The 26,640-nt window shown below is 42.8% G+C and overlaps 1 protein-coding gene across 1 annotated transcript in view; it reads left to right on the plus strand.

Moving 5' to 3' along the window:
• Positions 1–465: 465 nt before the first annotated feature.
• Positions 466–26,640, plus strand: part of syn2b (synapsin IIb) — a gene marked incomplete at both ends in the record, with an annotated part of 110,248 nt that continues 84,073 nt past the window's right edge. Inside the window, one exon of the mRNA XM_080727529.1 lies at positions 466–938. Within this exon, the coding sequence (XP_080583655.1) occupies positions 466–938 (473 nt within the window). The remainder of the gene's footprint in view (positions 939–26,640) is intronic.

Genomic DNA, 26,640 nt, shown 5'->3' on the forward strand with positions numbered 1-26,640 from the left:
AGTGAGACAGGCAGAGTGAGAGAGGGGAGAGGAGGAGAGAGGAAGAGAGAGCATCCTTTGCAGGCATTCAGGTTGCAGTTGCATTGGAGGCTGGTAGGCAGAGAAGAGAGGGAGAGCTTTACACTTTACTGTAAAGGACGACACCACTACACACTCTCTGTCTCCCTTTCTCTCTCGCACACACACACACATGCTTCGCTGGCTGACAGTGCTCTGGGGAGCTCTCTACTAAAGAGTGGACTAGAGGCTGCATCCATCCCATCTCTCCAACGCTCCAAACACGGTGGCAGCTGCACTCGTCCTTTCAGCCTCGGATCATTTGGACCAGACTTGTCAACCATCGTTCATCTACTCATCAAGCTCCTTGTCATTCTTCTTATCCTCTCTTCTCTCCCCCCCCAAGCCGACAGACGAAGCCAACCGATCGACCCAGCCGAGGGACTGACCTTTCCAACAACCGGCACCATGAACTTCCTCCGGCGTCGCCTCTCCGACAGCACCTTCATCTCCAACCTGCCCAACGGGTACATGACGGACCTCCAGAGACCTGACCCTCCGGCTGCGCCTCCTCCCACCTCCCCCTCCTCCTCGTCCCCTCCCCAGCCAGGTGCAGCTCAACCGGCTCAGTCTCAGACTCCGTCCCAGCCCTCCTCCCCGGCGCCCCAGGAGCGGCGTGCGTCCGTCCAACAGGGCCAGCAGGGCCAGCCGAGCCAGCAGGAGCGGCGTGCCTCCGTGCAGCAGAGCCAGCCCTCTCCCGCCGACGCCACCCGTTCCTCGGGCTTCTTCAGCTCCTTCAGCCAGATCAGCAACGTGGTCAAACAGACGGCGGCGTCCGCTGCCGGGTTCGTGGAGGCCACGCAGCATTCCGCTTCTTCTTCTCCGGCCGTCTCCAAGAAGTTCAAGGTTCTGCTGGTCATTGACGAGCCACAGCATGAATGGTGAGTTCCACCACGCTGCATGGAGCCGGCCCCGATTGGACCGCTGAGGGGATGAGAGTTGACCAATTGGGGTTGAATGATGTGAATCGTGTTATCTAATGTTGACTGGTCCATGGATGTGTATGGTGAGGGTTGGAGTTATAAAACAACGTCCTTGGCTTGTACAAATCAAAGGATTTACTTTTAGCTTGCTTTCTGAATCAAGAAAGCCATAGTAAAGGCCCTTTCCCACTGGGTCGCGCTAACGATAAAAAATATTGTTTTCAATTGAAGTGGATGGTAGCGTCCACACCACATTGATAAAGCCATCATAATTGATGAGAACGCCGACATATCGTTATCGGGCACAGCGGGAAAGGGCCATAATAGTATATGTGAGACATATACTAGCATACTCTGTGTGTGTGTGTGTGTGTGTGTGTGTGTGTGTGTGTGTGTGTGTGTGTGTGTGTGTGTGTGTGTGTGTGTGTGTGTGTGTGTGTGTGTGTGTGTGTGTGTGTGTGTGTGTGTGTGTGTGTGTGTGTGTGTGTGTGTGTGTGTGTGTGTGTGTGTGTGCGTGTGTGTGTGCGCGTCTGTGATATTGATGTGTGTAATTGGCTTTAGTCTTGCTATTTCCTCTCCACTGAAAGTGTTCCATTCTCTCTCTGAGCTGTGGAGCTGCGAGGTTTCCCATAATAGAAGCAGCTCTGTTTACCAAAACACACACAACAAGACAGTTTTTCCTCCAGGGTCTGGCATCACACATCAACCCCCACCCCGGCACGCCGTCTGTCTATTTGTGCGTGCGTGCGTGCGTGCGTGCGTGCGTGCGTGCGTGCGTGCATGCTTGCGTGCGTGCACGCATGCTTGTGTGAAATATAAGCATCAAATCTTTACAAGTCATCATGGAATTGGTGGCTTACAGTATACTGTGTAATAATGTATAAATGTATATAAAACAACACCGTAGGCCATCTTGTTAAATCACATCTTCCCGTGGTTCACAGTAGGCACATGCTCTCTCACATTCACAAGAAGGCGTGATCATTATCTGTTGGCATAGTTGCATTTCATTCCATCTGCTATTGGGTGGATGGATGCATGTGATATGCTGCTGTCAATCTGTGGATTCTAGAGCTTTAATATTAATAAAGATGTCGATACAGTAGGCCTAATTATCTCTATCAGCTGCATGCCAAAAATAGGGTAGCTTTCGTTTTGCCTTCACTGGGCTAATATCTCTTGCCTTAATGATTAAAATGGAGTCTGTCACCTACCCATGATATTTATTACATCATTCACCTGGCATGATATTCATGATAACCAGCAAAAGTATAACATTATTATATTACATTATGTAGATTGTCTACATGGGACATAATAAATGTATGGTGTTTGCATGGATATTGTGTAGTCATCATGGATGGCCTTGCTGTTCAGCCTGTCAATGAATAGCCTCTTACATAAAGCACGTCATTATGGACCTGTCTCAGTTAGTGTGTAGGCGCGTGCACGTGCATGCATGGATATTCTAATATTATCCCCTCTCTGTCAGAAGATTTACTCAATATTCTAGATGATGATAATCCATCATCTCGCGCTGGGTTTCAGCCATTTGGGATTGGATCACCGCCATGTGTGATGTGGCGATGTCTGATACGAGACATAATTTATAAACCATGTCTCTAGAACACTTAATACAATCTATTGCAGACGGTGATTCTCAAAGTGGGTTCTGGGGACCCCCAGGGGTCCTCGGGTGGATATCAGGGGGTCCCCAGCATACTTAATATGGCATCATTTTAACCACTTTATATTTTATATGTTGGCTATAAAGTAAATAGCAGATATACAGCCTGTACCAGCTGCTATTTGTGAAAAATCTTGATAGTATTGGAACATTTTCAATAATTCTGACATTTTTAACGCACATCTTCTCTTCTGGGGGTCCCTGGAACAAAACATTTTCAGATGGGTGTCCGCGGCCAAATACATATCAATTTGGTGGACCTTGACAAGAAAATGTTTGAGAAACACTGCTCTATTGCATGGCTTTAAGCCAACCGCTGCTGTATTTGCTATACATCAGACATACTGTAGAATGGGTATTGAATAGACTGCTCCTGCTATTATCTGTAGCAATTTGGATTGAATGGGGTGGCATGCTACAGCATAATGATGCAGCAATGTCTGAATGGAAAAGCTTAAGAGCCTTGAAAAGGTCAGACTGAGAAAGAGGGAGTGTGAATCAAGAGTCAAGAGGGTTCCATCTTGTTCTTGTATCACGCTATTCAGTCTGTTGTGGTTCTACCCATGGCATGCCAGACAGTTTGATCAGCTTCTTTCTGATTCACTCAACAGTGAGTGTACGTCTGCAAGATGATCCAGCCGGAGAAAAAAAACATAATTGTGGTTCTGTTAATGGGGTTATTATGTTATTAGTGAGTCATGCTTTCTTGCACCGGATTTTGTGTGGGTGTCAAGAGTGCTGCTGATTTGTTATCAGTTTGTACTTTGTGTGATTACTGTTACACACGTACGTACGTACGTACGTACGTACATGCATACACATGCAGCAATCATGGCGGTCACACATGCTGTGTGCCTTTTTCCACTGCTGCAGTGTTCTGCTGATCTGACCTCAGTACATTAACTAATAAACAGGGTGGTTGGAGGGCGGGGGGTGTCCTAGAGGTTCCCACTGAGGAATGATGTCACTTAACATATTGTCGCTGTCGGGCAGAAACCTTCCTATGTCCTAAAGTGTTACCTTTCAGGAAATGGATAGAAGACCCTGTGTTCCAATGGATCCAATGCAGTTATTATTGTACTTTTCTCCTTTTTTTCCCTCCTTATTTTTTTATATATAGACAAAAATACAAGCTCTATGGCATTGTGTTCTTATGTTTAGTGCCTGCCTTGAGATTGGGAGTTCGGTGGCATGAGTCATGCCAAAGACAATAAAATGGTACCCTGTGCCTCCATGCTTGTCACTCAGCATTAAGGGTTGGATTGGGGGTAAATCCCTGCAACATCAAAGTAGTCATGTCCAGGGCAGGGGTGTACTTGTACATCAGGCTGCCTCACGCTACAGAAACAGGAGACCTATGACCTGACCTATGGACCACATGGCTTTGGAACCACTGGTTCTCAAGGCTACTAACTTACAAGCTCATGAAGCTTCATTCCGCTAAGCGTTGTGAGCTTGTACACCAGCTAATTTTGTGCGACATGGGTTAGGGTATACAGTATAGCGGTAACTTATCCAAAAACATCAAAAGATCAAATTTGAATCGACAGCGACGATATGAGCAATGCTTGGAGGTGGAGTGGCAGTTTTGCTGGCATAATTCCCGGAAGCCGCACCAATGGTTTGTAAACCATCTTTCATTGCCTACAGTGCCACATAAATATTCATGTGTACCCTTTCTGCGGGGGTTACAGACAGTGCTTCCGTCGAATACCAGGGCCAAGGAGCCATTCCACTAAATAGTATGGATTTTCCTCCACGTGAAGAGTGGGATATCTGAAGCTCTCAATAAAATAACTTGATGGGGAAAAGATACAGTGGAGAATCCTCCTCTCTAATGATTTCTTTATATTATGGATGTCAGGAACCCATGCTTAATAATGTATCACAGAAGAGAAACACCAATTCATAATGCACACTGCCACTCATTTCCCTATCTGGGATGTGAGTGGGATTCACTTTGCCTGCATTAGCTTTGACATCTCTAAAGACCCCATAAAATGGGTTTCAGTGCATTTGACAGATTGCGCTGATGGAAAAACAAGAGCTTTCTTAGTGTGACTACTGCGTCTCCCCCAGATCCTGTCCTTTCTGAGCAGGTGCCACAAAACACCACAACCAACCAATAGGAGTCTAGTGCAGTGAGAAGGACACAATCCCACGCCAATTTTCCAATCTCCATCCATCCATCCATCCATCCATCTTCAACCGCTTTTCCGGAATCGGGTCGCGGGGGTAACAGTTCCAAATTAGATTTCCTGAGTTCCTTATCTCGATTCAAACACCACAAATGTGCTGCTTGTTGGTGTGCCCAGCCAAGCTGGGGGCACCACTGCTAGGAATCATCCAAAACAGAGATTGGCTGCCATCTTGTGCGCCTTACCTTGCCGATTCTTAACTGTCTGCATGCAGTCGTCAGCTGTTAAGCAAATGGAATCGACACAACACCTGTAGCCGAGTAGCCTGACTTGTTCGTGCTCATTACCATCATTCTATATCTAGAATTCTAGTTTATGCCATTTTTTTTGTGTCCCGACATCCAGGTTTAGAAACATAGCCGTTTACTGTTATGTAAGGATTCTTCAGAAACATGCCCGGCAGCCATTTTCAGAAGCACCGATGTAGAAACATTGTTGGGAACAGTAGTGTAGGATTCAGTGGCCGTGTCATTGCCATGTAAACACAAAGTATGATGGACAGATAGGTTTATGGGGATGGCTGGGCTTGATGTCAATAACTTTTTTCTCAGCCTCTTGCAATACAATGACGCTTGCATCGCAATGTCGTTTTATCATTTGAAAATCAGTAATCTGCATTAGTTGGGCTGAAGCTATTAGCTCATTTTCCTCTTACATCACATAAACCTACCTATGGTTGTACATATTCCACAGTTACCCATGGGGAGTGGTGGTGTGTTACTTATGTTTAATGGAAACTAGTGCTGAATACGTATGCACCACTGCCTAATGTGTACTGTATGCATAATAATTTAGCTCTACTGCAAACAGGTCCCTCAAACCCTAAAGCCATTAATTGGATGCCTTCGTCGCTGAATGGTATTCCCCTGATACTACGGTTCTGCAGATGCAGTTCTGATGACCAGTGTGTGCATATTTAGGCTCCTCTCTATCTCATAGTTTTTAGCACTTCCTCTGACTGCGTATATCCTTGCTAAAATATATTTGTGTCTACTCGTCTCAAGGCTGATCTGTCCCATAGGGACCCCTGCTCTTCCAAGGGTACATTTTACCGGCAACTTACAACCTTGGAGAACAGCGGTAGCCACTATAGATTTGTTATCAGTCTGCATCTCTCTGCTCCTTAGCAACAACAGTAGGCTATCCTATCATATATGCATGCAGACTCCCATGGCCGTGTACTTGGGAATGTACATTGTGTCTCCACTGGGTACTGGAGGTGTCAGGGACACTGGGTGTTATGTAAGCAAACACAAATAGTTGATGCATGCGTAATAAATAAATAAATACCTACAGTACACTTCTTTTAAGTCATTTCCTAGGCTATATTTAACCTGACAGCTCAGCTTCTAAGCCTTCAAACACCCAGTATGGGTGGTTTCTCAGTTGCAGCCACCAAAAGGGGTGTACCATTGGGAGTCACGCGTTATGGTCAATGCTGCAAAACAAATAAATGTGTATTTGTCAGTGACAAAGCATCTCTCCCTGGGGGCCTGTGTGTGTGTGTGTGTGTGTGTGTGTGTGTGTGTGTGTGTGTGTGTGTGTGTGTGTGTGTGTGTGTGTGTGTGTGTGTGTGTGTGTGTGTGTGTGTGTGTGTGTGTGTGTGTGTGTGTGTGTGTGTGTGTGTGTGTGTGTGTGTGTGTGTGTGTGTGTGTGTGTGTGTGTGTGTGTGTGTGTGTGTGTGTGTGTGTCCAAAGAAGGCTCTCAGTCCATGCTGTGATGAAGTAATGAGAAGAGACGTGGTGATTCAGTGGTCTCACCCAGAGGGCCACATCTGCTCTCTCTGTGTGCCCCTGTATGAATAGAAGACAGTTACTGAACATGTATTTATGAACATATTGGCCACATGCATCAGCATTGTGCTTAATTCAAACCCTGTTGTACGACAGACAGTCAGACATCAGGGAATAGCAACTCGATGCGATGCATTATGAGCTCGTAAAAACATTTTGGGAAATCACTGTTGCATGCTGAAGTATAAATCAGGCTTTGGCTGTCTATCAAATGATTCTTTTTTGTCATTTCCAAATTGCTCACATTGGGAATATCGTTTTGATTGCTGTACAGAGCACAGAGGCCTGGCCAGCCAGAAACCACATCTAACAATGACGGTTTCATCCCTTTGCCCTTCTTACAGGTTTTATTCATTGTTCAAGTCTAATGGCATTTGCAAGAACCCAACAGGAGCTGGAGTTCATCTGGCTAGTAGCCTCGGAAACCCAGACTTTTATTTTGGCGATAGGAAATCTGGCTAGTAACACAGCCAAACAATGGCGCTGGCAGGGAATTTTACTTTATGCAAATGCTGCTAATAGAGATTCCAGCCAGGACAAAATTAACCCGTTGTTTTAATAATATCCCACATAGCTCTGTGACATCATCGATGGAGTATCCAAGCAAATAGAAACTGTAAGCTTTCTATTCCTGAAAAGTTACAATGTTATAATGGAAGCCATTGTTCTCGCGATAATACAAATCTATATATATTTTTTAAATCTTGTTTAAAAAAGAAATCTTCCAAACGATGATGTCTCTGCATGGCAGACGGTTTTCTGAACTCCCCAGAGCCCTCTTATGAGACACATACAGAGTAGAACATAAATGGTGCTATTTTATCATGAACATTAGTGAGGACCTATACCAGTAAAGGCCCATTCCCACTGGGCCAGATAACAGATATCTGGAGATATTTCTCCAGATATTTTTCCATGCAAAGTGGATGGTAGATACAGATAAAAGAAAAGTCTACCACAGATATTTGCCACAGATACTTTTATCTGTGGCAAATATATTTTTTATCTGTATCTACCATCCACTTTGCATGGAAACATATCTGGAGAAATATCTCCAGATATCTGTTATCTGGCCCAGTGGGAATGGGCCTTAAGACTCCCTAATCGGGAGATAAGCGACCGTTGGTCGCTTATCTCCACAAATAGGCCAAAAGTTTGTTTTACCAATTATTACACTCTATGTGAACATTTACATCAACAAATCCCAAGTACTGGTTTTTAGGGGTGCTGAGTGTGGCGCAGCAGCGTGTCATGCATTTTCTGCAGGGCCTTGTCACACCTTTGCCCTGCTCATATCTCCGCATCAGTATGACATCACACTGCTGACATCAGTATGACATCACACCGTACACAAATGACCCTTATATAAGACCGGCATTATCTACCGACAGATTAGTAACAAGATGTCAAAATCGTTGAAGGTTGAATCTCCAGATATGGAGATAACCAACACATCCCTCCATATATGGAGATAACCGACGAATCTCACTAAGTCTGACCTCACAAGCCCCATATTTGGACACGAACAACATATAACTCCATATATAGAGACATAGCTGCTGACATCAGTATGACATCACACTGCTGACATCAGTATGACATCACACCGTACACAAATGACCCTTATATAAGACCGGCATTATCTACCGACAGATTAGTAACAAGATGTCAAAATCGTTGAAGGTTGAATCTCCAGATATGGAGATAACCAACACATCCCTCCATATATGGAGATAACCGACGAATCTCACTAAGTCTGACCTCACAAGCCCCATATTTGGACACGAACAACATATAACTCCATATATAGAGACATAGCTGCTGACATCAGTATGACATCACACTGCTGACATCAGTATGACATCACACCGTACACAAATGACCCTTATATAAGACCGGCATTATCTACCGACAGATTAGTAACAAGATGTCAAAATCGTTGAAGGTTGAATCTCCAGATATGGAGATAACCCAACACATCCCTCCATATATGGTGTGATGTCATACTGATGTCAGCAGTGTGATGTCATACTGATGCGGAGATATGAGCAGGAAAAAGGTGTGACGTGTGACCGACGGACGGACGGACGGACGGACGGCCGGTGGAGGTTTTGATACTAAACTGCGACCTGACGGTCGCAATGAAGATGGTGGAAAGGTGGTGAAGTCGTCCTTTCAGTGCTGCTTACGGAACTTGGCTCCTCATCGTTCCTGCTGTAACGCTGTGGTGCCATTAACCACGGTTATGCACAACCTCTCGTAATATTGCTTAATGCCAATCCCGAACTAGTTCGAGATAAAAAAAGACGGTCAGTTTTGGGGTTGCATAACAGCGCAGGTCTATTGACAAAATTGATGGCATTGTACGGTTCTGGCGCCATCGTGTGGCTCCTAAAGCATTTATAAAACCAGATGCTGCACAGCAGTAAAATCAACTATTCAATTTTTTGCTCCAAAATACTATAGTTATACAAATTCATGAACCTTCATCATGAGATGAGGTGTGTGTGCATGTGCGTGCGTGTGTGCGCGCGTGCGTGCGTGCGTTCGTGCGTGCGTGCACGTACTACAAAGATCTGTTCTGCATTACCAGTGGGAGCAGGAGTACACAGTGGGAGCAGGTGGAGAGGTGGAATCTATGCCAATTAACAAACACACACACACACACACACACACACACACACACACACACACACACACACACACACACACACACACACACACACACACACGTGCACATGATTGTATAATCTTACCAAGGCTTTACACGATTGAACCAACAGGGGGCTGTACAGAGGCAGTTAGCCTCCACTGATTGGAGTAGGCCTACACACACCCTTGAACAAACTTGTTAAAAACACAAAGATGAGAACAAAGATTGGCCAGGTGAAACGATCTTCAGTCCCCACACGCACTGCTCTCCCAGGATGATGAATGAATTCTACAGCCTGTCTCAACAACTAAGATTAAATCCCCTTTCCTCCTGTCTGAAACATCTAAATGATTATACAGCCGTGATGGCTTAATGGATATGGTCTTTCTTTGTGGGATTTATGGAAATGTATTGCTCCAGTGCATTGGCTGATTGTAGACATAAATAGTCCTTTGGGAAAACAAAAAATGTTCAAAGGTTCTTCCCAACAGTCTTTGCTGTGAGGCAGAGTATTTATTTGGGTGTTTGTTGTTGCTGCTGACTGCACGGTTGATTTTGCATCACTGATTTGGGAACTAGGCTAAGCAGAGTGTGAGCGCATGGTATTTATCTACAGGCAGCATTTAAAAAACACCTGCTTAGAACTGACCTTGTTGCAGTTAGTGTGAGAGTTGATTTTCTCTTCAAGATATCGATATCTGACGAGTCATAGTCAGACCAGTCCATAGTGTCTGATGTCTTTGTCTGACAGAGGGGCCTCAGTAAAAAAAAAACTCACACCAGTGTGAACTGAGCGGTGGAGTCCATTAATTTCAGGTGTGTGAGTGTGTGTGTGTGTGTGTGTGTGTGTGTGTGTGTGTGTGTGTGTCACACTCACGCTAAGGAGACGGTGTGACCACCGCTCAAAAATCACACCCAGTGTTAAGTGCAGGCGCGTCACGCCCATTCATTGTGAGTACGACGGGACACCCCCACTTTCATAAAACCGTGATCTCATCCCCCCCACCTTTTTGGCCGGCCGGGGTGCTTTTTTTAATTTTTTCCCTCCCCTGCGCTGCAAACGCGTAGTTGCTACTTATATTTCCAGGACAATTTCAAAATAAACATGTTGAATGATCGATTGTATATGAAAAAAATAAAATAAAGACTCTTGTTTTGAAATACGCTTCTGTGCAGAGAGGAAATGGCTTTCATAGGAAGTCCCTTTACCTCTCTGTCTTCCGTGCGTATTATGGTGAAATGAACAACACACTACAGGCATAAAGGAATAACATCAAGACAAGACCATGTAGGCTATAAAGGCATTAAACATCGTCCTCTGCTCCTCTCATCCTAACTCAAGACTTGGTGAGTCGTGACTCGTGGCTATATATTAGAGTTAGAGTAATGATGATGGAATGGATGCTAATGCTATGCTGCCTGCTGGCTAATGTACACTGTTGCAGTGTTGTGGGCTAGTGGCTACGTGAACCAGAACCACTGTTTCCTAACACTGGGGTCTGGATCGATGCGTGCAAGTTGCTGTAGTAGTAGACAGTGGTGTAAAATTATGTAGATTAACTGAAAAGCTTTTGGAACTGAATGATTATATGATACTGGTGTTGTCTGTCTGTTGGAGTGTTGGTACCAAGAAGTCCATCTACTATAACTATATAGACTATCTTGCTGGCTGGTGCTTGTGGAGAGAGGCAAAGGGAAAGTGTAGTGTGCCGTTCCCGATTGTTTAGCAAAAAAATAAACCGCGGAAACCTTTATTGTTTATGTCGGACTTCTGCGTTGTTTGTGGCGTGAGTTTCGGTGCTATAATCAAATGGTTTGCGGATTCGGAATCACAAGAATCTTAGCTTTAAAATGGTATACAGCTTGCAAAGAAATAAACCGCGGAAACCCGAATAAAACGCGATCAAATCTGCGAAAAACCGCCATTTTTCAGCGCGCGCGCGAGACGTGCACGCGCGCGCGTGCATGACCCCCCCCATGTCAACCCCCCCACTCTCTAAGAGGCTCTGACGCCTCTGGTTAAGTGAACGGTATGAGTTAAAGGAGCTATAGTCACCTTTTTCTTGAAAAAGGGATTCGACGGACCGACACTTTGTTTACATTCTAGTCTATTCTTTGATAGTATTAGACTAGGATGTAAACAAAGTGTCGGCTCGACAATGGCCAAAAGGATATCATAATTGTACGCTTTTTGTGGTCATTTTTGAAAAGAAACACATGTACGAAGCTTATTTTTTTATAAAATATTTTCGAGGGGTCGCCCGCTGGCCTAGTGGTCAGGGCGCATACCACATACTGGGCTGTGATGCCTGCTGGCGTCGCCGGTTCGATTCCTGATCCGGACGACCTTTGCCACATGTCATTCCCCATCTCTCTCCCCATTTCCTGTCAGTCTGCTGTCCTATCAAATAAAGGCATAAAAGCCCAAAAACAAATCTTTAAAAATATATATATATATTTTCGAAACATTATTTTTATTTTAGCATCCGTTTTTCAAGAAAAAGACTATAGCTCCTTTAATTTCAATGAGCATCCCGTGAAGCTTGGCCAATGTGACCATGGCCATACGTACAAACAGACACCAATTTACCAATGACAGTCTGGACAGACGCGGACAGACAAAGACAGATGTAGGAGTGGTTAGCACCGCTCAAAAATAATGAACATTATCATGCACTTTTTTTAGCTGCCGCAGAACAGCATATGGTATCTATTAGTGGAGGAACACATTTTTGAATGAAGATTGGACAAGCTTAATGACTAGGGCTGTGTATTGGTTCACAGTCAGACATAACTAATTAATTGATTATGAACTGGTCCAAATCAGAGGCAAATTGTATTTGTATTCATATATATACAAAAAAAATGACAGATAGCCTACAATAATTGTTTTGGGGCAACCTGATGACTGAGTCGTTAGGGTAATGCCAATACCAACTGTCCTCCTAAAGCCTGACAGTGAGTCCCTGGTTCAATTCCTGGCCAGCTTGACCATTTGCATTTGTCACCCCCCTCTCCCCTCTATACCCTGTCAACTAAAGTCTCAGAAAAAGCCCCCCAAAATAACAAAACAAATGTGTTTTGATTGATAATTCATGTATGCTGAACTTTAAAACCAAAATGTAAACCAGACTGCCATTTGTCCAGGGATGCCGCATTCGACAGAGGTCTCTGAAATGTTTACAAATGAAAAGGTAAACATGTATGCAAATATAATAATCGAAGGACGTATTGAAATTATTCCAGACGCATGCAACACAAGAGTGAAAATCTCTGGTTAAGACAAACATGAATGATTCTCCTGGTTTGATTAAGTCTTTTTAATTGCTTTAATCCTCTGATATGGATGAGTTATTTATACAACCCCCATAAGGAATAATGAATGCTAAATGGCTAAATGCTTGTTTTAATGTCTGCTCTCAAGAGAGAGACCGTTCTATTACTGAATGCCAATACCAACTAACAGCTTTGTTCAAGTCCTTAGAATTAGACAACCAATCGTGTTGACACTAAATTCTTGGGGGAAATGGTGAGCCATTTAGAGCTGTGTTGAATAAAGGAGGAAGGAATAATTCCTCCACAAAACTGTGGAAAGAATGTTTCAGTATGTGTTTTTATATACCATTTACCACCTTTGCCGTCTCTACAATTTGTATACAGCTGAGCTCTTGTCAGAAACTCAGAATACAGAATCCACATTTACAAATACCATCCATCTGATGGAATAAAACAAAAGCCAATCGGGGCCACAAAAACAAAATTTTAGAAAACCACTTTGCTCTCCTAGATAGGCTATATTGAAGTCTGAGACAATTCCATCCATTTGTCATAAATAGAGACTGAACTATTTGAGGGAATACTTCTGTAGGAGGTTTGAAAATTCCTGATTCCTGCGGGTCCCGTGGGATTCCCACAGGATTGGAGTCGATTCTTTTTTTATTAATCCCGGGATTGGGACGGGACAGGAATGTCAAGTCAACGGAAGCGAAACAGAATGAAAAATGGGAGTGGGAGTCATTGTACCAGGATCGGATTCTTTTTTTTACTCTGGCCCGGGATTGGGACCGGACAGGATTTTTTCTGCGGGAGTGGGATGGGACGGGAGTGAAAATCCACTCCTGTGTCATCCTCTGGTGAACACTGGTGTGATCAATCACTCACTCACTGCAGCTGCAAGGAGGGGGGTGGTACCTGCACAGAGAGGAGAGCACAGACAACAAGAGAACACACACACTACAGCCATAACACTCACACAGTAGGCTACTGATGCGTCACTGACGCTTCATTCTCAAGAGGAAGTGCGCTTTAGTCAGTCGATAAAAGATAATTACATGGTGAGCAAGCATTTCCATAGTGGCTGGCTACCGTGTTCCACTTGACATATAGTAGGCTATATTAACATAGAAGGCAAGGTACTGTACATTCAAATAATCACATCATACACGCATGTTGTCATTTGAAATAAAATATTATGAAAGATATCCAGAATATTACATGCAGGACCTTATCATTCTACACCGTATATGACAATCATTGTGTTACGGGAACTACAATGGCTCATCATTACGACATGCGTTGAGTGCTTGTCATAGTGGGGTCCGCTCATCATTTCCGACATCCCATTATTCCGACGTCCCAATATGTCCACGGTGCTCCTCTGTTTTACGGCCTACAGCTTTAATTAGTATGTATGAAGCTTCAAAGTGTTGGCCCCTATGCGATAATCAACGTCCTACCCAGTCCTGATATGGTATAATTTGCTGTTACTATGGCAATAAGAGTGAATACCCTGAAAGCTGATGGTTTCAAAAGCAGTACTGACATAATTTGAAGATAACGATCAAAGTCTAATATCTAGTGTGGCACAGATTCATTTAATTAAATGAATTAAGTAAATTGTATTTTAGGAAACCCACTTGCAGAGCTACTCTTAATTAGCCTACACACTCTTTCAAATGTAGAAATGCAGAACCACTCAACTCATTCATAATTGATCACACAAATTCATACATAACAACACAAACATAATCACAAACACACATTCAGTATCTTCTTAAGAACAACATTCATTACCCACACATGCACACAGCATCACCACACAGACAGAAGAAATTAACGTGGAGATAGACTTTCTCTATCACACGCACGCACACACACACACACACACACACACACACACACACACACACACACACACACACACACACACACACACACACACACACACACACACACACACACACAATAATAATAATGTCAAACCATTTCAATATTGGCATTCATTGATTAGTTATTTCTACCTAATTAGATTTATGGGATTCAAGGCAAGCATTGCAATAAAAGTGTCTTCGGGCACAAGCAGGCATATATCATGTGATGAATCACACTTATTCTAATCAAGTCCCTGGAGAAAATGGCTGAGAGAGATCAGCGATGTCACTGCCAGTGGGTTTATAGCCTGCATGCGATGTGTCCTTAGCAACTCAAATAATGACATCCATGCTAGACCTGTGGGGACACGACGCCTGACCTCCAGGTTGAAGTGGAGCAGACTGATATCTGATCACAGGAGACGCCTGGCTGGGGAGCAGACTTGATGCATAATAATTTAGCCTTCAAGTCGCTTTAATGGAAGGGGAGAAAAAAGGAACACATGGAATACATTTGAACACAAACCCATACATAATACACAATTACACATTTTCGTTGCTGTGGAACACATTTTGAAATGCGACGCATTGTGAGCTTGTAGATCTGTTATTTTCACTGTTTTCGCGCAACACTCTGATATGATAATTTACAGCGACGGCGTACATGTCATGCATGCAAGCACACACGCGCACATTCTTATACTGCTTCTCTATTCTTGTGAGGACTCCAGTGATTTCCATTAACTACATTCATTCCTCTCAAAATCACCAATACATGACTAACCTTAACATTAACGTTAATTCTAATCCTAAATATAAGGCCTGACCTGAAAACGCTAACAGCCTCCTGGGTTAGGGACCGGCTTAGTGAGGACCAACAAAATATCCCAACATTTTGTAATCTTCCTCATCTTTATCTCTGAGAGAACATATTTGGCTCGCACAAAGATAGTAGTCGACACCCACGGCAGTGGACAGTGCAGTACAAAGCATGTGTCAATTTTTAGAATGGATGGCCTCTGGGAATAGACCTTGTCAGTGGAATTGTGTTGCTAGGGAACAGTTTGGTTCTGATTTTATTTCTGTTCTGCAACTGATATTCACACTGCAACTGGAAATAAACTTGGACCCATTTACAATGTTATGCTGTACGGAATATACTGTAGAAGCCAGAATCCTTGCAGTGGTGACTACTCGAGCCATATTTACTTTGTGAAGTTCAGCTAAAGGTCACGAGTATAGCCGTTCTACAACGCACAACGGGTTTTCTGGTATTTAAGTTCCTTTTCCTCCGTAGTGGGAAAGCACGTTTGTTTAGACTTACTGTTTTCTTTTTTTTTTTTTTTTTTTCATTTTATTTTCCTTACATATCTACTGCATAGTACTGTGTTCTATTCGTCTGTCATTCAATGTTATATGAGATACTTTAATGGTTTCCTGTGGAAATAAGCTTAGTCTTTACATGGATCTCCTTTTAGTAGACCTTGTACCAGTGAACTGTACCGTCATGAAACTGTACCTTTTCCTATGCAAACTTCTAATAAAGTCTTCAATCAATCAAACGTAGCTAGGGAGCATATACTGTAACAAATATGGACAGTGGGAACCCATTGGTTTCTATGCTGTGAAAATTACGCTTTTTTTGCCCTTGTATGGGTGTTGCCATCATGGTACCCATTACTACCCAAGGAATGCTATTGGCTGCCAATGGTCACATCACATGCAACCGCAGGGATACATGCATGGGATTGGGACTTGGGACATTGTCTTGAGCTTGCTGAAAATAAAGCACATGAAGAAGAATCATCACAAGCCTATGATCACAAGCCCCTCCTACAGCATACCCTGCTAACATCAATTATAACATAAATGGGACCATATTTTCACAAAACGCATATCATGGTGATTGAAACGAGGCTTTAAACTAGCGACAGAACCATAAAGTATTTATGACAATGTTTATTAAGGTAAGAAAATCAAATGTAAAAGTTTGGGGGAATTGAACGGAATCCTATGGAGAACATGTTGCTTTTGGTACCAGAACAGCGGCCAATAATAGGAACTTTTAGTTCCATGTTTGCTTCATTTTAAATCTGGACAACTGGCCCCCTGCTTTTTAAAGCTTTAAAGATTTTAAAAAGCATTGTTTTGGCTCCCAGAGCCAACTCATAGGTCCACTTTTCACAAGGCTAAGGTATTTAAGCCATTTTCAAACATTTTGAAAACAAAGAAAAACTTTTTTTTTGCCTATAATGACATGCCCAAAATATAAGGACACCGGGGTGGTGAATGTTTGCCTCTATACGTCACCACCTCTACTGTGACACTTCGACATGGCTGTGCAAACACTTCAGTGCCAGCAGAATAGCTCTGTAAGCACTCTCTCTTTTGATGCTATCAGGCATATTGCTCTGCAGAATTGTGTGTGTGTGTGTGTGTGTGTGTGTGTGTGTGTGTGTGTGTGTGTGTGTGTGTGTGTGTGTGTGTGTGTGTGTGTGTGTGTGTGTGTGTGTGTGTGTGTGTGTGTGTGTGTGTGTGTGTGTGTGTGTGTGTGTGTGTGTGTGTGTGTGTGTGTGTGTGTGTGTGTGTGTGTGTGTGTGTGTGTGTGTGTGTGTGTGTGTGTCTCTCTCTGTGTGCACACACATCATTCTGCAGAGCAATAGGCACGGTCCAAAAAAGGATGCTAGCCGTGCCTCTCGTTGCCATGGAGATCAATTTGCACATTAGAGGATTGGAAAAGATTAATGCATCATGTTGCATTATGTCAGCCGTTACTTCACAGATTACAGTCAGTTAATGCTCAAAGTGACAAACAGGTCAGTGTGATTGAACACAACTGTGAATGCCTCCCACTCATAGAAACCATTGAAATAAGTAGGCCTGTCAAAATTATTACATAATCGCCTAATCGTAATTATTTTCCATAATCATCATAATCGTGATGTTGAAAACGTGGTTGTGATGCGTGGTAAGCTTGTAGATCGGCTATTTCCGCTATTTGTTTTTCAGTAAGTTGTTAAATATCATTATTTAACAACTTTATAGTTTGTCATATCTGCCCTGAATGTGACATTTTTACAAAGCCTAAAAGCCACACATAAATGTGTTTTTTATCCACATTCCAATGTTAGATGCAAAAAAATGCATTTAAATCGTTAACGTTAATCACAATTATTTGTGTGAAAATGTATCGCCAGCCAAAATCGAATGATCATGACAACAATTTAGTTAGGATGGTTTCTATGAGAGCAGGCAAGCATTGGGGTTGTCAACCCTAATGATTCTAATGACTTGGTAGTTATCTCAGTTTGTGGTGTATTGTAATGGCCAAGGGGATGCATTTCTGTTCTGAGGATGTAGTCATGACAACGACTTTGAAAAGATTTCTCTTCTTATTGTAACACAATCCCCATACCGTGTCTCCACAACCAGTGGTGGAAAGTAATTAAGTATACTCAACTACTTCTCAGAGGCTAGGCTACTTTTTACTTCACTACAATTATTTGACAGTTTTATGTCTGACATCAGTGCAAGTTGAGCCGTTACCTGCAGCTCAACAGTCAGTGTGAGGGGTGGTCAGGAGATGTTCTATTAAAGGCTTAAAAACCACTGTCTGTGATGGAATCAACAACATGCTCTGGTAGGCTGTTCCACACCTGGACAGCAGTGTGGAGAAAGGTTCTGTACAATGCCCAAGTTTAATTGGAGCCTGGTGGCTTCGAGCATGTTCTGGTGTGGCTGTGCATAGGCAGGTGAACTATGGGGCTTTTAAGCCGTGACATCATTTTGTAGGCAGAGGAGAACTCTGCCCCCAGAGCATTTTCTGTCCCTCGCTATTTCAACAGATCCGAGACAAAAATAATGACTAAAGTATAATTCTAACACTTTCCTTTCAACAACAAAGAGAAGAAAAATGTGTAAATAGTAAAAATAGTAAAAAGATTCACGGAAACTGGGGGCAGAAATTCTCCTCTGCCTACAAAATGATTTCATACTACAGCCCCAGCCCGAACATTTTATAAATTGACAAACTCTGTACTTTGACAAGAAGAATACTTACTTACTTACTTTTGGTACGTTATGTGCGTTTTGATGCCAATACTTTTGTACCTTTACTCAAGCAAAATTCTGAATACAGGACTTTTACTTGATTGTGGCATTGCTACTTTTACTTGAGTAAAACATCTGAGTACTTTTTCCATCACTGATTGTAGCACAAGCTCCAGCTGTGTCTCTAAACAACTCACTCAACTAAAGGAAGGGGTGAGGAGAGGCTCCCTGTAATGTAATTGCCCCTCTCACTCAAGGTGACTTCCAACACCTTCTGCAACACATAAAATAAACTGTAAACTGAACAAAGCCTGAGGACTATAAACACATTTCCAATGCAAAGCAACAACAAGACAATAAAATACACAAAGTGTCTGTTCTCCAAGGCGTGCTGGGAAGTCCCAATAGGCCGATCTGTCTGTGCAGATCGCCAGCGGAGGAGCCTCAGCCTGGCTATGCTTGTATTCCATCAAACTGCTACTACTGTTAGCTTGAGCAGTGAAAGCAAACTGCAAATTACCTACAGGCAGTGGTGGAAGAAGTATTCAAATGCAAAAACAGAAACCACACTCGCAATTTCCCAGAATTGCATCTTTCTAGATATAATATTGTATACCATTTGATTTTTGTATACTGGGTCTGTGTCTCAGAGGAGGGATGTGTGGACAGTTCAGAAACCCGCCTACAAGTGGCATGAGGCCACATACCGGTACCACCTCAGGCAGGCACATACAGAACCATCTTACTGTCTGTCTTAAGTCCCTATCAGAGTCGGTACCGCGGTGAAGAGCTATCCACCGCGGTGTAGTCTTTTTGAGTCATAAAACTACAACGTTACGTCATTTCTCGCGGTGAAGAGCTTTCCACCGCGAGTCCCGACACATCTCTCTGTTTTTACTTTCAGACAGATAGGCTCTTCACCCCGTTCACTGATTGGTCGATCTAGACCAGTCAGTCACGGTGAATAGGACTTCACCGTGACTGACTATAATGGCCTTCACTTATTTTCTGACTTTAGGTGGATCGCTTTCCACCTAAAATTTGCGGTGGATATCTCTTCACCTTGGACTATGATAGGGGCTTTAGCCTTGCTAGGATGACAATGTTGGTCTATTGACCACTATGGTCCCAAACACTATGATGTGGAGAATGAGTAGCTGTGCACTTTCATGCTATACTCATGCTATAATATTCTCTGGATTGCCATGGAACTGGATGTCTGCCATCATGCTCCCCAGAGGTTGAACTTGATATTCTGGACCTCATGGCCTTACCTCTAGCGCCACCCTTTGGTCATCATTTCTAATTTCACAAACAATCTTAAAATGTAGTGGGTGGATTTAATGATGGATTTAATACACAACTTAATGTGCTCAGAATGGATGAACCCTACTGATTAGGGACTCCATGGCCTTCCTAGTGCCACACTTAGTCAAAATGTCAACTAGCACAGGCGACATAGTATGTAAAAATCTAATGTTTAGTCAGTGTATTCATGTGAGCTTGGAAATCTAACTCTACTTGACATCGGTGACCTCATGACCTTGCCTCTAGTGCCATGCACCCTTTGGTCAACATTTAATAATCAAATGAATCTTTAAATTACATCATTTTATAATCTCATGCTCATACAGTAGCAAGAGGCTCCTATTGATCAAAGTATTTGATTTCATTCATACTTTATGTGATCCTTACCACTGTGCTATCCAGGGCTTCTGCTATTGCCTGTATAGGCTACACTTGGCTTTCTGTCCATTTTATTAACAAACTCCAAAGGTGCCTTGAGTGCAAATGTCCACCATCTGTCTGGGGCAGATGACAATGTGCATAGTGCAGATGACAGATGACAATGTTTTGGGGTCATGTGCGTGTATGAAACGGCAACAGGCAATGGGGAGACAATAAAGGACTATCATGTTTAGACAGTGAACACAAGGAATTGTAGTACAAACATAACCTAAAAAATACAGATACACAGTCCAGACATACTCATTGTAGCATACACCAATCAGCAGGCGTATACTGGAAACAAAAGACCTGGAATTTTAATTACAGTAGCCCTCATTCTTGTTATTTATAAATACATTTAAATTATGATAAAGCCAGCAAGTCAACCAGCCTATCTGTCAGTGTATCAAACAAGCCACCTAGGCCCCCAACAACTATAGGAACAGACCACTTACAGTATGTCTGTTGTGCACACCATACAGTATAGTGTACTGCACTGACATTGGTGACCTACTGTATCAGAATCTGTGTCTCAGAAGGGTAGCTGTTTTAATTTTCAGGATTAATCTGATCCAGTGGCCATGAAATTAAAACCAGCCTGTTCATCCTACGAACCACCTGGATGGGATTTCTGCTCCCAATGGTGGCTGAAATTGCAAATCAGCGAGGCTAACCTACCGCGGTGATGCTATGACACCTGCATTTTCCCACAGGGATCAATAAAGGTGACAAGACAGATGTTAGTGTTGCTGTCATAATTTGTCACTATTATGTTGTGGTGACATATTACTAAGCAGTAAGCAGTAACATGTAGGCTATCATAAAACAATATGTAAATTATATAAACTATATGTGTATCATAATACGAATATTTGGATGGATTATGAGCAGTCTGGCGTTCCATATTCTAACCTGTCAGATAAATAAGAAAAAATGCTGTCTTGTGGGAGATAGAACAGGGTCAATACTGACAGTGATAAAGATTAAGTATCTCTGCTGGGGACCTATGATTTCTACCATTGAGAGCTGCAGTACACCTACCATGGCTGCTGATGCACACAAAGAACATACTGTTATGTGCTGCAGACTCGCATCTGAAAATATGTAGTGCCAGGGACCCCCAGAAGAGAAGACCTTTGTTTAAAAAAAATGCAAATATTACAAACATGTTTGAGATTTGAGATGTAAAAAGATAAATTAGCAGATGTAAAAGCTTGCAGCGCGGCACCAAGTGACGCACTGTGAGCTTGTAGATCTGCTATTTTTGAATAGCCAATGTATAAATGGATAAAATGAGTAACACATTTTGCTGAGGACCCCCTGGAACCCCCCACCAGGACCTCTGGGGTCCACGGACCCCACTTTTTTTTTTACAATTGTATTTATACATTTTCAAGTTTAAAGACAAGACATACTGTACAGTACAACACATATACGATATACCCTCCCCCCCTCCCTGTAAAATTGAAAAAGAAAAAAGGAAGAATAAAAAATGAATACATCAAACATAATACATTTCAAAAGAAGGAAAAAGAAAATAAGAAAACAAATATAAAAAGATCTGTACAATAGATCAAGATATAGAAAAAGAAAAGGTCTTAATACTCCTGTACAAACCTCAGAACGTTTTAGAAATTGTGAGAGAAATGGTTGCCACATTTTCACAAACACTGTTGTCTTAAGAGAAACATCATATCTTATCCTTTCCATCTGCAATAAATTGGTCATTTCTGCCAGCCATGTTTTAAAAGAGGGCACCTCCACTCCTTTCCAGAGGGTCAGAATATTCCTTTTGGCAATAACCATGCCATGCCAACCATTGTATAGCCTTATGTTGATAAGGAGATAGAAATGATAAGTCTTGAAAACCACCCAGAACAGGGGTCTGGGGCGATAACACAGTCAAACACCCACAGACCCCACTTTGAGAACCACTGCTGAACAGTGATGCTTCATTTATACTTGAATATACATTTACAAGCTAGCTTGCGATATGACACGTTATTGTAAGCTTGTGGATGGTCTTTCTTTTTTCAGCGAGTGACATGGCGTATAAATTGCACATAAGACTCATTGTAGAAGGCCCTACTGCATCTACTACGGCTACGCCCTACTGGCTTATTCACTTCAACATATGCTGTAGTGAGCCAACCGGAAGACTTCATTTGCTGGTGCATAAGTCATGCTGTCTGTAGTGTTTGCAGGCTGAGGTGTTAGCTAGCTAGCTTCATTGACCGCATGGCAAGGTGCAGTGATGCGGTTTTGCGTGAAATATAGGACACTAAATACAAATTCACATTATACATGCATGTATGAGGGAACTGTATATGAACTGTATTATGCATACATGACAACACGTACGTCGTACGCACACATTCTCACATGCACACAAACAGTTTACCTCTCTTTTTCAACTCCTCAATATTACACATGCACTCAGGGTTCTAAACTGAGCAGCAGATGTCACAATGGAAGAAAGTGCAGGGTCTCCAAACCGTAATAAACACACTAAATATCACATACTCATCATCAGCAAGACAGTACACGCACGCACGCACGCACGCACGCACGCACGCACGCACGCACACACACACACACACACACACACACACACACACACACACACACACACACACACACACAACACAACATGATTAGGCAGCTGTGTGTATTTCGGTATCGATAAATTGCTATCTACATTGGAAAATAATGATATCCAGCCTCCCAAGCTGCTGCAATAAAACGCCATTATCTTAGTATTATCTAGTATCCCAGTATTTTGTCCATGGAACACATTTTCTGAAATCATCTACTGTATGTTTTCCAAACAATTCCCACCAACCAGTAATGTCAAACACTTTCTCTCATAAATATTATGTTTTCACCTGTGTGTGTGTGTGTGTGTGTGTGTGTGTGTGTGTGTTTGTGCGTGCGTTTGTGCGTGCGTTTGTGCGTGCGTTTGTGCGTGCGTGCGTGCGTGCGTGCGTGCGTGCGTGCGTGTGTGTGTGTTACAGTATGTGTCATGTGTCTGTGTCTATGTCTGCAGGTAATCTTGTAAACCACTTGACCGAGCATATTTCTTGTGCAAGCTGACAGCAGAATGTGTTAGCAGGTCAGAGACTTCAATTCTCAAATATCTTTAAACTATGAAATTTGAATGGCATTACAATCATCGTCATCCCACAAGTCCACGGTCTCATTCCCATGGGTTTGCATTTATGGGACTGTATGTATGCAGTGCCATTGTTCAGCTATCTGTGCACATCTCTTCCTACAGTAGGCCTACATGCCATTACTTTTCAGTTTGCACACTTGACTGTCAACTTGTTTGTCAATGACAATGACATTACAGAACTCTCAAAACGACCATGGGGCAGCAGAAACTTGACACTTGCAATTACAAGGAGTTAACAATCAGACTTTGCCGATAGTGTTACTACTGTTGGGAGGGACATGCATAAATGGCAAAGTACTAGAGCTACATTTTAATATCATGATACATGATGACAATATGCCACATTACTTTTCAATGTGTTCACTGTCCAAAAGAGGTGTCTCCAGTAGCCAGTCTACTCTGGTTGCACTGTAATGGTGTATTGATAGTATTTCCCCCATTGACCCATGCCTTTTCATACTGTACATGTGCACAACTCCATAATGTTGCCATCACATGAACCATACAGACAGAACAATGCAGAAAGGAAAGGCATACTGAGCACACTTTTATTAATGCCACAAATTGCTAATCATTGCTTTTGCATAAGCCCTATGAATCACAGTTATTCATTGGAGAAAGCCCCCGTCTGCAATTACAAGGCTTGGAGGATCACTGGCAAGGTAATTGAGCTTCCTTGCTGCAAACAGATGTGCCTAAAAGATTACCCAATCACCTTTGTGATGGAATAATTACCTCTACACTGAGCTGATTACAAGAAGAGAAGGAAGAGTCAGTGTTTACTTTAAACTACTGGTGTTGGTGGCTGTTTTTTGGTGTGTGGTATGCGTGCATTTGTGCGTGTTTTATGCATGTGTGAGTGTGTGCGCATTCGCAAGTGTGCATGTGTGTGCATGTGCATGTGGATAGTGGATAGTGGATAGTATCTGTATGTAAATGTCAGCAAAAAATATGCTGAAGGAAATCTTCAACCCCAGCAAACTCACTCACTCACGCGCACGCACGCACACACACACACACACACACACACACACACACACACACACACACACACACACACACACACACACACACACACACACACACTCACAGACCTACACATGTGCACTCAAACATTTCATGCACCACTCACTCAAGGGAACTGACATGCAGCATCTCAGCAAAAGCTCTGGTAAAAGAATTATTGAAGAGAGGAAGGACATCAAAGCCTAGCTATGCATGTTAGTATTGTGTGTGTGTGTGTGCGTGTGCGTGTGCGTGCGTGCGTGCGTGCGTGCGTGCGTGCGTGCGTGTGTGTGTGTGTGTGTGTGTGTGTGTGTGCACACTCATGCCAGTTCACTGCTGCACTCTTCGACTCTTGAGTCGTGACCAGAAAATGGCCACCCTGCTGAGCTCAGCTCAAGCACTAAATCACCCTCAGTTGGCTTTATGCCACTGCCTATAATGCCCATGTGTGTGGGATTATGTTCAGTATGTGCACGTGCTGTGCCATAAAGTGTGTGTGTCTACACATCCTGTATGTGTGTGCGTGTCTATGTTGTAATCCTTTGGGAGCTATATGGAGTTCTGGACAGATCAAAGATTTGATTTCACTTTATTGATTTTTAACCACAAGCTGGGACTCAATACTGTACTGTCATCCCTATTTCTCATTATTTATACACCTTGCCGCTACATGCATGGTGTCACAAAACATAACCTTAACAGCACCACCCAGTGTGACTCGTAGTGGCAGAGATCGAACACACACACACACGCACGCACGCAAACACACACACACACACACACACACACATATTTGTGCGGCTTCGACCACAAACTGCACACTTGCTGGTAGATTGCCTATAGCTAAAAGTTGGACAGGAAGGCCACACCGTCATAAGACTCGTGTTCTTTCTCAGAACTTTACTCTGTCTGAATTTAGGATTAGGATACTCATTATTCTCCAGCTGTCGTCCGTAACCTTGCCTTACTGCACCCATGGCTAAAGTGTCACACACATCTCCTCCTGTGACAAAGTAGTGTGATGAAAAGCCCCAGGCTCGGGGCACCCGGCTGGCTCACCGTATAAGAGCACATACCACCAAAATAAGGCTACAGTCCTTCCTGCAGCTGGCCCTGGTTAAATCTGACCCATGGCTATTTGCTGCACGTCATCCCTTCTCTCTCATTCCTTTCCTGTCTTTCTCTCGTTAACTATCAGAAATAAAGCCGAAATCGGTGCTGCAGTTAGATAAAAACAAACAACAAAAAAACTATAATTTCCTCTTTTCCATTTCATTTTTTAAAGCTTGGTACTCTTTCCCTCCTTCCTAGAGAGAAAGTAACATAAATGAAGATGGAATGTCAGGTGGCAGCTTTACCTTTCACTCACAAGGGAAGAGAGACAGGCTACATGAGGCTTTGGTCATCAATATTCATCAGTGTCTGTTGAAGATTAAAGCGCAATTAAAAGGACTAGTAGAAGATGCACTGAAAGCAGTAGACAGGCTTACTGTAATTGCCTTGAGGGGGTCCTTTGAGACAGTGCCAGCACCGAGGGAATAATTGCACCTTACTAATGTTAGTGTACCATTAGGAAAAGCCATCCCTGTAACATATTAGTCCACAGTAAACTTATTTAGTCTCTGGAGACTTTGTCCATTAATGTAATGGTGGCAGACATTTTGGAGGTTCTCCATCATGCAATTAACACTGGTGTGGCCGCTGCACTGCAAGTGGGGACCTGTAAAAACGATCAACAATCAGGGAAAACCTCCATTACATTACATTACATATGAAACCAAAACAAAAGTAGCCTACCAACTAACATCATTACAGCCACCAGTGACATTAATAAGCACGTTTCTACTTAACTGTACTTATGGATATTCTTTATGCAAGTATGTGTGATGAGTAACACGTATATAATGAATAGAAGCTTACCAGATATTTTTCCCCCTTTGTTCACTATTTTGGTTTATAGAGATAGAGATTTAATAACAACTCGGAGTAAGAAGTAAACAGGAAACCATAAAATCTGGTTTACCTATCAAAGCCCTTGGTTAGGAACTGGCAAACACAATTAAGCTTCAAGCTGGCAAGCCTGCTGGAAGAATAATTATATTTGAGCTCCAGAGAGGGGAAGAAATAGGTAGACAACGAGGAGGAGAAAAGTGTTATGACAGGGAGTGATGGGAAAGAGGAGACAACAATAAGAGATGAGAGGAGACAGAAGGAGAGGTGG

This window comes from Nannobrachium achirus (genome assembly GCF_963921795.1).
Source record: "Nannobrachium achirus genome assembly, chromosome: 6".
Classification (NCBI taxonomy): domain Eukaryota; kingdom Metazoa; phylum Chordata; class Actinopteri; order Myctophiformes; family Myctophidae; genus Nannobrachium; species Nannobrachium achirus.